The following is a 12,173-nucleotide window of genomic DNA, read 5'->3' as shown; positions in this document are numbered from 1 at the left end:
GCCGCGCGGCGGAAGTGGCGGCGGAAGCGCCGCGCGAGGGGGGCGGGGCTGGGCCCGGCTCGGCCAATGAGCGGCCGGGCGGGCGCGGGGGGCGGGGCCGCGCCGCCATGGGGCTGCTGACCATCCTGAAGAAGCTCCGCGAGAAGGAGCGGGAGCTGCGGCTGCTCGTGCTGTGGGCGGGGCCGGGATCGGGGGCGGGGCCGGGATCGGGGGCGGGGCCGGGATCGGGGGCGGGCCCGGGATGAGGGGGCGGGGCCGGGATCGGGGGCGGGGCCGGGATCGGGGGCGGGGCCGGGACCGGGGGCGGGGCCGGGACCGGGGGCGGGGCCTGTGCGCGGGGGGCGGGGCCTGCGGGACTTCCGGGGGTGGAGCTTAGGAGGGAGGGGCGGGGCCTGGGAGGGGCGGGCGTGGTGGGGGCGGAGTCTCTGAGGGTGTGGTCAGGGTGGGGCACAGGGTCGGGCTTATGTGGGTGGGGTCGGTGGGTGTGGCTATTGGGGGTGGGGTCACGGGCAGGGCGGGGTCACGGGCAGGGTGGGGTCATGGACAGGGCGGGGTCATGGACAGGGCAGGGCGGGGTCACGGGGTCACGGGCAGGGTGGGGTCACAGGGAGGGGTCACGGGCAGGGCGGGGTCACTGGGGGGTCACGGGCAGGGCGTGGCACTGGGGGCGTGTCCTGAGGCCCCGCCCCCCGCAGCGGATTGGACAACGCCGGGAAGACGACGCTGCTGAAGCGGCTGAACGGGGAGGACGTGGGCGGCACCTCCCCCACCCTCGGCTTCAACATCAAAACCCTGGAGCACCGCGGGTGGGGGAGGGGCCGCGGGGAGGGGGAGGGGACACCGGGTGGGGGAGGGGCCGCGGGGAGGGGGAGGGGACACCGGGTGGGGGAGGGGCCGCGGGGGGGGTAGGGGCTGCGGGGAGGGGGAGGGGCCATGCTGCTCACCCTGATGACCCCGATGACCCCCTGTGACCCCTCTGTGACCCCTGTGAGACCCCTGCCAGGTTCCGGCTGCACCTGTGGGACGTGGGAGGGCAGCGCTGACCCCTGTGTGACCCCTGACCCCTGTGTGACCCCTGTGTGACCTCTGTGTGACCCCTGACCCCTGTGACCCCTGTGTGACCCCTGGCAGGTTCCGGCTGCACCTCTGGGACGTGGGTGGGCAGCGCTGACCCCTGTGTGACCCCTGACCTCTGTGTGACCCCTGTGTGACCCCTGTGACCCCTGTGTGACCCCTGTTACCCCTGTGTGACCCCTGACCCCTGTGTGACCCCTGACCCCTGTGTGACCCCTGTGTGACCCCCGGCAGGTTCCGGCTGCACCTCTGGGACGTGGGTGGGCAGCGCTGACCCCTGTGTGACCCCTGACCCCTGTGTGACCCCTGACCCCTGTGTGACCCCTGTGTGACCCCTGACCCCCCTGTGACCCCTGACCCCTGTGTGACCCCGGCAGGTTCCGGCTGCACCTCTGGGACGTGGGCGGGCAGCGCTGACCCCTGTGTGACCCCTGACCCCTGTGTGACCCCTGTGTGACCCCTATGTGACCCCTGTGTGACCCCTGTGACCCCTGTGTGACCCCTGACCCCTGTGTGACCCCTGTGACCCCTGTGTGACCCCGGCAGGTTCCGGCTGCACCTCTGGGACGTGGGTGGGCAGCACTGACCCCTGTGTGACCCCTGACCCCTGTGTGACTCCTGTGTGACCCCTGACCCCTGTGTGACCCCTGACCCCCGTGTGACCCCTGTGACCCCTGTGTGACCCCTGACCCCTGTGTGACTCCTGTGTGACCCCTGACCCCTGTGTGACCCCTGACCCCCGTGTGACCCCTGTGACCCCTGTGTGACCCCTGTGACCCCTGTGTGACCCCTGACCCCTGTGTGACCCCTGTGTGACCCCTGACCCCTGTGTGACCCCTGTGTGACCCCGGCAGGTTCCGGCTGCACCTCTGGGACGTGGGCGGGCAGCGCTGACCCCTGTGTGACCCCTGACCCCTGTGACCCCTGTGTGACCCCGGCAGGTTCCGGCTGCACCTCTGGGACGTGGGCGGGCAGCGCTCTCTCCGCTCCTATTGGCGCAATTACTTCGAGAGCACCGACGCGCTGCTCTGGGTGGTCGACAGCAGCGACCGACAGCGGCTGCGGCTCTGCGCCACCGAGCTGAGGGCGCTGCTGCGCGAGGAGGTGACAGCGGGGACAGCCCGGGGACAGCCAGGGGATAGCGGGGACACCCTGGGGACAGGACATGGCAAAGATGTGGGGGGACACGGGGACATGGGCACAGGGACATGGACATGGGGGGCACACGGACATGGGGGGCAGAGGGACACGGGGGGCACAGAGACACACAGACATGGGGGGCACAGGGACATGGGGACATGGGGGGCACGGGGACATGGGGAGCACAGAGACACACAGACATGGGGGGCACAGGGACATGGGGGACACAGGGACATGGGGGGCACGGGGATATGGGGGGCACAGGGACATGGGGGGCACAGGGACATGGGGGGCACAGACATGGGGGGCACAGGGAGATAGGGGGCACAGGGACATGGGGACACGGACATGGGGGGCACAGGGACATGGGGGCACAGGGACATGGAGGGCACAGGGACATGGGGGGCACAGACATGGGGGGCACGGGGACATGGGGGGCACAGGGACATGGGGGGCACAGACATGGGGGGCACGGGGACATGGGGGGCACAGGGACATGGGGGGCACAGGGACATGGGGGGCACAGGGACATGGAGGGCACGGGGATATGGGGACATGGGGGGCACAGGGGACATGGGGGGCACAGGGACATGGAGGGCACAGGGACATGGGGGGCACAGACATGGGGGGCACAGGGACATGGGGGGCGCACAGGGACATGGGGACACGGACATGGGGGGCACAGGTGACAGGGCGTGACCCCCCTGTCCCCCCAGCGCCTGGCCGGGGCCGCCCTGCTCGTGTTCGCCAACAAGCAGGACCTGCCGGGGGCGCTGCCGGCCGCCGACATCCGGGAGGTAACCCCAAAAATCACCCGGGACGGACCCCAAAAACCCCCCAAAAAATCACCCGGGATGGACCCCAAAAATCACCCGGGACGGACCCCAAAAACCCCCAAAAAATCACCCGGGACGGACCCCAAAAACCCCCAAAAAATCACCCGGGATGGACCCCAAAAACCCCCGGGATGGACCCCAAAAAATCACCCGGGAGGGACCCCAAAAACCCCCCGGGACCCCCCAGGGACCCCCCCCAGTTCGAGGTTCCCTGGCCGGGAACCCCCCCCAGGTTTGGGACCCCCCAAAATCTGGGTCGGTCCCGAATCCCCCGGGCCGTGGGGCTGACCCCGTGACCCCGAGTGACCCTGGGTGACCCTGAGTGACCCCGGGTGACCCCGAGTGACCCCGGGTGACCCCGGGTGACCCCTGCCCAGGCGCTGGAGCTGGACTCGATCCGCAGCCACCGGTGGCGCCTTCAGGGCTGTTCGGCCTTCACGGGCCGCGACCTCCTGCCCGGCCTGGACTGGCTGCTGGACGAGCTGGGGGCGCGCCTCTGCCCCCCGGACTGACCCCGAGTGACCACGAGTGACCACTGACCCCCCCGAGTGACCACTGACCACAAGTGACCACCCCGAGTGACCCCCAGACTGACCCCGAGTGACCACTGACCCCGAGTGACCGCCAGACTGACCCAGAGTGACCACCGGAGTGACCACTGACCCCGAGTGACCCCTGACTGACCCCGAGTGACCACCAGAGTGACCACTGACCCCGAGTGACCCACAGACTGACCCCAAGTGACCCCCAGACTGACCCTGAGTGACCACTGACTCCGAGTGACCACCGGAGTGACCCCCAGACTGACCCAGAGTGACCACCGGAGTGACCACTGACCCCGAGTGACCCCCAGACTGACCCCAAGTGACCACAAGTGACTCCCAGACTGACCCCGGGTGACCCCTGACCCCGGGTGACCCCCAGACTGACCCCGGGTGACCACTGACCCCGAGTGACCCCCAGACTGACCCCGAGTGACCACCAGAGTGACCACTGACCCCAAGTGACCCCCAGACTGACCCCAAGTGACCACAAGTGACCCCCAGACTGACCCCGGGTGACCCCCGGACTGACCCCGGCTGACCCCTGACCCCGGGTAACCCCTGACTGACCCCGGCTGACCTGGGGGTCGCGGGGTCGCGGCCAGTGCCAATAAAGCCGTTGGACACGTGGGGGTGCCTCGTGTGGGGGACCCCGAAATGGGGCTGGGGGATGGGGGGAGGGGGGGGTTTGGGGGGCTTTGGGGGAATTTGGGGCTCCTGGGGCAGTTTTGGGTCATTTTTGGGGCAGTTTTGGGGCATTTTTGGGCGCTCCGAAAAGGACTCAGCCTGGCGGGGTGGGGGAGGGGTCTCAACGCTTTATTGGGGGGTGGGGGATGGGCGGGGGGGGTCCCTGAAGGCGGGGGGGGGCAGCAGCGGCCCCTCCCCCCCTCCCCCTCCTCATCCTCGGCCCCGCCCAACGCGGCCACCTGGGGGGGGAGGGGACACCGGGGTCACCGCGGGGTCACCGCGGGGTCACGGGGGCTGTCACCCCCCCTCCCCCACCGTGACACCCCCCCAGTGCCCCTCCCCCACCGTGTCCCCAAATTCAGCCCGGGACCCCAAAACCACAGAAATTCACCCCAAAACCACAGAAATTCACCCCAAAAACACGGAAATTCACCCCAAAAACTGCCCCAAAACCACCCTGAGACCCTGAAACCAGGAAAATTCACCCTAAAGTCAACCTGGGACCCAAAACCGCCCCAAAATCCAACCCCGGAGCCCCAAACCCGCCCAAGCTCAGCCCGGACCCCCCAAAATCCCCCAAAATTCCCGTCCCCCCTCACCAGCCCCCGAAGGCGCCGCTCCAACCGCAGCGTCCGGAGCTGCGAGAGATCGAAATCGGCGCGGAGCCTGCGGGAAACAAACTGGGAGCACTGGGAGGGACTGGGGCCCCAAACTGAGAGCACTGGGAGCCCAAATTGGGAGCCAAACACCTGATACCCCCCCACCTGTCCGTTCTCACCTGTCCATGTCTCACCTGTCCCATCTCACCTGTCCATGTCTCACCTGTCCATGTCTCACCTGTCCCATCTCACCTGTCCATCCGCTCCCGCAGCTCCTTCAGCTCCGCCCACACCGGGGGGGCCCTGGGGGGGAAGAGGATCCCAAAACTGAACCCAAAACCCCCCAAATTTAACCCAAAAGCGCAGAACTGAACCCAAATCCCCAAAACTGAACCCAAAACCCCCCAAATTTAACCCAAAACCCCTAAACTGAACCCAAAACCACAGAACTGAACCCAAAACCCCAAAACCTGACCCAAAACTGCAGAACTGAACCCAAAACCCCAAAACTGAACCCAAAACCCCTCAAATTTAACCCAAAACCGCAGAACTGAACCCAAAACCCCAAAACTGAGCCCAAAACCCCACAAATTTAACCCAAAACCCCAAATTTAACCCAAAACTGAACCCGAAACCCCCAAACTGTCCCAAAATCCCCCAAATTTAACCCAAAACTCCAGAACTGAATCCAAACCACCTTAAATTTAACCCAAAACCACCAAACTGAACCCAAAATCCCCCAAATTTAACCCCAAACTGAACCTGAAACCCCAAAACTTAACCCAAAACCCCCAAACTGACCCAAAATCCCCCAAATTTAACCCAAAACCGCCCCGCAGCCGAACTCACCCCTTCGCTCCTGCGGCTGCTCCCGACACCTGCGGGGACGGGGCGGTCACCGCGGGGGTGGCACAGGTGGGACCCCCCCACAGGTGTGACCCCCCCCACAGGTGTGTCCCTACCTGTCCCTCCTCCTCCTCCTCCATCCCGGGGGGGCCCCCCGAGCTCGGCCGGTCTCGGGGGGGGTCCCGGTGCCGGTTCCGGGGGGGGTCCCAGAGGGGCTCCCGGGGGTCCCGGTTGGGGTCGCGCAGGTCCCGGTGCTGGTCCCGGGGGGGCTCCCGGGGGTCCCGGGGGTCCCGGTGCTGGTCCCGGTGGTCCCGGGGGGGATCCCGGGGGTCCCGGGGGGGTTCCCGGGGCTCCCGGGGGTCCCGGTGCTGGTCCCGGTGGTCCCGGGGGGGGTCCCGGGGGTCGCGGCCGCAGCCGAGCGCGCGGAGCTCGGCGGGGCTCAGCACGCTCCGGGTCAGCTCGTCCAGGAACCGGGAGAACCGGGGCCCCCCCCGGCGCCCCCCCAGCGCCTCCAGCGAGCGCCAGCGGCGGGGGGACCCCCCCCGGGACCCCCCCCGGGACCCCTCCCGGGACCCCCGCCCGCCCCGCGCCGCCCCCGGCCCCTCGGTACCCCCGGGCGGGGCGCGGCGGGCGGGGGGCGCCGGGGGGGGGTCCCGGGGGCTCAGCCCCTCGTGGCTGCGGCTCAGCCCCCGGGCCCGCAGCCGCGACCCCCGCCCCAATTCGGGGGCCCCGGGCCGGGGGGCGGCCCCGCAGCGTCCCCCGGAGGAGGAGGAGGAGGAGGAGGAGGAGGAGGGGGGGGAGGAAGAGCAGGGGGAGGGGGAGGGGGAGGGGGAGGACGGGGGGGTGCCCCGGGGGGGTCCCGGGGGGGTGAAGAAGCGCTCGAGGAGCTGCAGCTTCCCCGGGGGCACCGGCGACCCCCGGGACCCCCCCGGGACCCCCCCGGACCCCCGGGGGGGGCGGGGCCGCGGCGGCGACCCCCGGGGGGACCTCCCGCTCATCCCGGACCCCCGAATCCCCGGGACCCGCCCGGATCCCGCTCCGGGTCTTACGCCCGTCCCTGTCCCGGCTCCGGTTCGGCTCTAATCCAGCGCCGGGGTTTGAGCCGAGCCCGGCCCGGTTCTGGTTCCTACTCCGGATCCCGTCACTGATCCAGTTCCAGGCTTTGATCCGGTTCGGTTCGGTTCGGTTCGGGCTGGATCCGGTTCAGGCTCCGGTTCTGGTCAAATCCACCCCCGGGTCTCGGTCCGGTTCTGGTCCCTAACCCGGATCCGCTCCGTGATCCAGTCCCGGGCTTTGAACCGGTCCGGGTCCGATCCAGTTCCAGTCTGGATCCGGATCCGATCCGGCTCCTGCTCCTGCTCCAGTCCGGGTTGTGCCGATCTCCGCTCCCGGTCCGGTCCGGTCCCGATCCGGTCCGGTCCCGATCCGGTCCGGTCCAATCCCGATCCGGTCCGGTCCCGATCCGGTCCGGTCCAATCCCGATCCGGTCCAATCCCGATCCGGTCCGGTCCAATCCCGATCCGGTCCGGTGCCGATCCGGTCCGGTCCAATCCCGATCCGGTCCGGTCCGGTCCCGATCCGGTGCCGCTCTTTATAGCGGCCCGAGAGCATCACCGGGTCACGTGACACCCCCCCCCCCAATCCCACGGGACTGGGACAAACTGGGACAAACTGGGACAAACTGGGGCGGACTGGGGACACCGCTCCTGGCGTTACTGGTGTCCCTGGGGTCTGTACTGGGGTCTGCACTGGTTATACTGCTTTTACTGGTGTCTGTACTGGTTATACTGGTGTCACTGGTGTCCGTACTGGTGTCTGTACTGGTTATACTGGTGTCACTGGTGTCCGTACTGGTGTCACCGCTGTCCCCTCACCGCCCCTCCCCCCAGCCGGGCCAAGGGCGCCGCGGTCGCGCCCAGTCGATACTGGGCGCGTCCCAGTCCATACTGGGAGGGTGCCAATCCATACTGGGAGGTGCCAATCCATACTGGGAGGGTCCCAGCCCATACTGGGAGGGTCCCAGCCCATACTGGGAGGGTGCCAATCCATACTGGGAGGGTCCCAGCCCATACTGGGGGGTGTCAATCCATACTGGGAGGTGCCAATCCATACTGGGAGGGTCCCAGTCCATACTGGGGGGTGCCAATCCATACTGGGAGGGTCCCAGCCCATACTGGGAGGGTGCCAATCCATACTGGGAGGGTCCCAGCCCATACTGGGAGGGTCCCAGTCCATACTGGGAGGGTCCCAGCCCATACTGGGGGGTGCCAATCCATACTGGGAGGGTTCCAGCCCATACTGGGGGGTGCCAATCCATACTGGGAGGGTCCCAATCCATACTGGGAGGGTCCCAGTGCAGCCCCAGGGCGTTTCCATGAGGCAGCGGTCGCGGGGGGGGCCGGGGGGGCCGGACCATTGAGGGGTCCGGGGGGGGTTCGGTGGTCAGGGAGCGATTTTGGGGGGATTTGAGGGATTTGGGGCGGTTTTCAGAGATTTGGGAGAGTTTTGAGGAACTTCAGGGAGTTTTAAGGGATTTCAGGGAGTTATGAGGGATTTTGGGGGATTTCAGAGGGTTTTGAGGGATTTGGGGGGGATTTGGGGGATTTGGGGGGGATTTGGGGGGGATTTGGGGGATTTGGGGGATTTCAATAGGTTTTGAAGTATTTTGGGGAGTTTTGAGGGATTTCTGGGTGGATTTGATTAATTTTTTGGGAGTTTTGAGGGATTTCGGGGGGTTTGAGGGGTTTTGGGGCTGCCGGGGGGTTGGGTCCATTTGGGGGTCCGGGGGGGGGGGGTCTGTGCCCATTGGGAGGACGTTGCGGGGAATTTTTGGCGTCGGGGGCGATTTTAGGGTCAGGGCGGATTTTAGAGGCGATTTTGGGGAGGACACGGGGCGGTTTTGGGGCAAAAGCGATTTTTTGGGGGTTCAATTTCGGCCTTTTCTCGTTCCCCCCCCCCCCCAGCCGCTCAGTGGCTCCACCCCCTTTTTCCCGCCGCCGCCATCTTGGCCGCGGGCACGCGAGGCCGCGCGAGGCCACGCCCACTCGCGGGCAACGCTGGGGGCGTGGCCGGGGCTGTGACGCAAGAGGGAGCCCCGGCGCTGATTGGCCGGCGGCGCTGTCAATCACGCGGGTGACGCGGCCGGGCCGAGCGCGGCGGAGCCGAGGTTGGGGGGGGGAGGGGCGGATTTGGGGGTCCCCAAAGGGGGGGGAGGGGCCGGGGGCGACCCCCGGGGGTGGGAGGGGCCGGGGGCCGCGGGGGGAGGGGCGGACATGCGGGTTGGGGGCGGGGAAGGAGGTTTTGGGGTGTCCCCGGTGGGGGAGGGGCGGTTTTGGGGTGTCCCCGGTGGGGGAGGGGCGGTTTTGGGGTGCCGGGAGGGGGAGGGGCGGTTTTGGGGTGCCCCCATTTAGGGGGGGTTCCTGTTCTGGGGGGATCGCGGCGGTTTTGGGGTGCCGGACTTCGGGGTGGGGGGTTGGGGGGCGGTTTTGGGGTGCCGGGTGGGGGAGGGGCACTTCCGGGTACCAAAGGTCATGGGGGGCGGAGCTTGGGGTCGTTAATTGGGCGGGGGGGGTCGCGCTAATTACCGGGGACCCCAATTGAGGGGGGGGGGCGGCTTTGGGGTTCGGGGCTGCGCCGCGGGGAATTTGGGGTCTCGGGGGGGGGAAATTTGGGGCGAATTTGGGGTCTCTGGGGGGATTTTGGGCGAATTTGGGGTCTCGGGGGGGGTCTCTGGGGTGAATTTGGGGTCTCGGGTGAATTTGGGGTCTCGGGGGGAATTTGGGGTGAATTTGGGGTCTCGGGGGGGGTCTCAGGGGTGAATTTGGGGTCTCGGGGAGGTCTCTGGGGGAAATTTGGGGTGAATTTGGGGTCTCTGGGGGGATTTGGGGTGAATTTGGGGTCTCGGGGGGGGTCTCTGGCTCTCAGCCCCCTCCCCGCGGATGCTCCGGCTGGACGAGACCCCCGAGGATCGCGGCTCCCCTCCCCCCTCGCCCTGGGGGGGCTCCCCCTCCCCCAGCCAGCCCGGGACCCCCTCCCCAGGTCAGAGACTCCCCCCCACCCAAAATCCCCCCCCCGGGGGGACCCCAAAACCCCCCCGGGGGGACCCCAAAAGCCATTTTTGGGGGTCCCCTGACGCCCCTCCCCCCGCAGAGGCGCGGCCCCGGCTGCTGTCGGAGCGGGGGGGGGCGGGGGGCGGCGGGGACCCCCAAATCGGGGCCCCCCCCGGGGACCCCCCCCCGGCCCGCGGCCGCTCCCGCTCCGCCCCCCCCGTGCTCTGGGCAGCGCAGCGCTACGGGCGGCGGCTGAGGAGGATGAGCGACGAGTTCCAGCTCCAGGTGGGACACGGGGACAGGGGGGACATTGGGGGGGTTGGGGACATTGGGGACATTGGGGGGACATTGGGGGGTTGGGGACATTGGGGGGACATTGAGGACATTGGGGACATTGGGGACACTGGGGACACCTGGGAGATTGGGGACACCGGGGAGATTGGGGACATTTGGGACAGGGGGGACATTGGGGACATTGGGGGGATTGGGGACAGGGGGGACACCTGGGAGATTGGGGACACTGGGGACATTGGGGGGATTGGGGGGAGATTGGGGACATTGGGGACAGCGGGGACAGTGAGGGGACATTGGGGACAGGGGGGACATTGGGGACATTGGGGACACCTGGGGGATTGGGGACATTGGGGACATTGGGGGGATTGGGGACACTGGGGACACTGGGGACATTGGGGGGTATTTGGGGACATGGGGGTGACGGGGGTTATTGGGGTGCAGGAGACCCCCGGGGTGGATTTGGGTCAGAGGGGACATTGGGGACATCTGAGGACATCGGGGGGATTGGGGACACCTGGGACATTTGGGACATTGGGGACCCCGGGGGGATTTGGGGACATTTGGGGGTATTTGGGGACATCAGGGCACAGGCGGCCCTGGGGGTGCAGGGGGGACATGGGGGGGGGGGCTCAGTGACCCCAGGGGGGGTCGGTGACCCCGCGGTGACCCCGCAGCCCCCCCAGGTGACAATCCCCCCCTCCCCCCTCAGGTGCTGCCGCGGCCCCGCAGTGTCGGGGGGGCTCCCCCGGGGGGGGGCGGCTGGCGCGAGACCCTCCGGGCCTGGTGGGGGTCCCGACGGCCCCGCCCCGCCCCCCCCGGCCCCCCCCCCTGACCGACCCCCCCCCCCAAAAACCTCATCTGGGGCGGGGGGCCCCGAAATGCTGCAGGGAATGGGGGGGGGGGCAATAAAAATGGGGGGTTTTGTAGAAAAATTGAGGGTTTTGGGTTTTTTTTGGGGGGGTTGAATCAAGGGACCCCCCCCGGGTTAATGGGAGCGACCCCCAAAATTGGGGAGGGGGGGCTGGAATGAGATCCCCCCCAAAAAAAAGGAAAAAAAAAGGAGGAAAAGGAGGAGGAACTCGCCTGAAAGGAAAGAAAATCCTCAAAAATTAAAGAAAATCCTTCAAAATCACAAAGAATTCTCCAAAATGAAGGAAAATCCTCAAAAATTAAAGAAAATCCTCCAAAATTACGAAATCCTCCAAAATGAAGGAAAACTCTCCAAAATAACAGAAAATCCTTGAAAATTACAGAAAATCCTCCAAAATGACAGAAAGCCAACCCAAAATGACAAAACATCCTCCAAAATGACAGGAAATCCTCCAAAATCATGAAAAATCCTCCAAAATGACAAAAAGTGCTCAAAATTTGAAGAAAATCCTCCAAAATCACAAAGAATTCTCCAAAATGAAGGAGAATCCTCAAAAATTACAGAAAATCCTCAAAAATGACAGAAAATTCGCCCAAAACCCACGGGAGGTGCCCCCAAATTAAACCTGAACCCCCCCAAAATGAGGGAGGGGGGTCCCAAAAAAGGCCCCCAGACCAAAAGAAAAGAGGGGGACCCCCAGGTCGGGATGAATTTGGGCGCCCCCTCCCGAAATCCTGGGGTGTGCCCCAAAACCCACCGAATTCCCCAAAAATCCCCTCAAAAATCCCCCCAAAACTCCCCCCAAAATCCCCCCCAACCCCCCCCGGCCCCACAGAGGCGTCTCCATAGAAAATTAAAATTCTCTTCTTGTACAAACGGGGGGGGCCCATTTTTGGGGGGTCCCCAAATTTCGGAGGGGCCCCGACAGCAGCGCAGGACAGGCAGGACCCCCCAAAACTCGGGGCGGGATTTTGGGGGGCAGCAGCGTGGCCGGGGGGGTTTAGTGTCGTGAGGCAGCGACCCCCCCCCAAAACCCCCAAATTTGGGGGGGGGGGGGACCCCCTTTAGTGGTGCTAAGAATGGGGAGGGGGGGTCCCCAAAATCTGGGGGAGCCCTTGGAGATTTCCCCCCCACCCCCCAAATTTTGGGGGTCACAAACCCTCCCAAAGTGCCGCGGGGGGGACCCCAAAAAGGCTCCGAGGGACCCCCCCAAATTTGGGGCCCCCCAAATCTCG

General features: G+C 66.6%; 2 protein-coding genes across 3 annotated transcripts; both read left to right on the top strand.

Moving 5' to 3' along the window:
• Positions 1-43: 43 nt before the first annotated feature.
• ARL2 (ARF like GTPase 2) lies at positions 44-4,222 on the top strand. Of its 2 annotated transcripts, XM_072920460.1 has the most exons (6): positions 44-172; positions 696-806; positions 2,016-2,178; positions 2,931-3,011; positions 3,428-3,566; positions 3,731-4,222. In XM_072920460.1, the coding sequence occupies exons 1-5, from the start codon at positions 108-110 to the stop codon at positions 3,560-3,562; spliced, it is 555 nt and encodes a 184-aa protein (XP_072776561.1). In that variant the 5' UTR covers positions 44-107; the 3' UTR covers positions 3,563-3,566; positions 3,731-4,222. The 2 variants fall into 2 exon arrangements, with proteins under 2 accessions (XP_072776561.1, XP_041568064.1); XM_041712130.2 differs by having other exon boundaries at positions 3,428-4,222.
• Positions 4,223-8,798: 4,576 nt separating this feature from the next.
• On the top strand, positions 8,799-11,814 carry BAD (BCL2 associated agonist of cell death). Its single transcript, XM_041712102.2, has 4 exons — positions 8,799-8,890; positions 9,649-9,762; positions 9,874-10,058; positions 10,777-11,814. The coding sequence occupies exons 2-4, from the start codon at positions 9,663-9,665 to the stop codon at positions 10,897-10,899; spliced, it is 408 nt and encodes a 135-aa protein (XP_041568036.2). The 5' UTR covers positions 8,799-8,890; positions 9,649-9,662; the 3' UTR covers positions 10,900-11,814.
• The last annotated feature ends 359 nt before the right edge of the window (positions 11,815-12,173 follow it).

Source organism: Taeniopygia guttata, chromosome 31 (assembly GCF_048771995.1).
Source record: "Taeniopygia guttata chromosome 31, bTaeGut7.mat, whole genome shotgun sequence".
Lineage (NCBI taxonomy): Eukaryota > Metazoa > Chordata > Aves > Passeriformes > Estrildidae > Taeniopygia > Taeniopygia guttata.
Note: the sequence above shows the minus strand (reverse complement) of the source record. Positions and strands in the feature narration are given on the sequence as shown.

Coding starts and splice junctions, on each gene's coding strand:
- ARL2 (XM_072920460.1), top strand. CDS start 108: ATGGGGCTGCTGACCATCCTGAAGAAGCTCCGCGAGAAGGAGCGGGAG. Junction 173..695: donor GAGCTGCGGCTGCTCGTGCT/GTGGGCGGGGCC, acceptor CGCCCCCCGCAG/CGGATTGGACAACGCCGGGA. Junction 807..2,015: donor AAAACCCTGGAGCACCGCGG/GTGGGGGAGGGG, acceptor TGACCCCGGCAG/GTTCCGGCTGCACCTCTGGG.
- BAD (XM_041712102.2), top strand. CDS start 9,663: ATGCTCCGGCTGGACGAGACCCCCGAGGATCGCGGCTCCCCTCCCCCC. Junction 9,763..9,873: donor GCCCGGGACCCCCTCCCCAG/GTCAGAGACTCC, acceptor CTCCCCCCGCAG/AGGCGCGGCCCCGGCTGCTG. Junction 10,059..10,776: donor GCGACGAGTTCCAGCTCCAG/GTGGGACACGGG, acceptor CTCCCCCCTCAG/GTGCTGCCGCGGCCCCGCAG.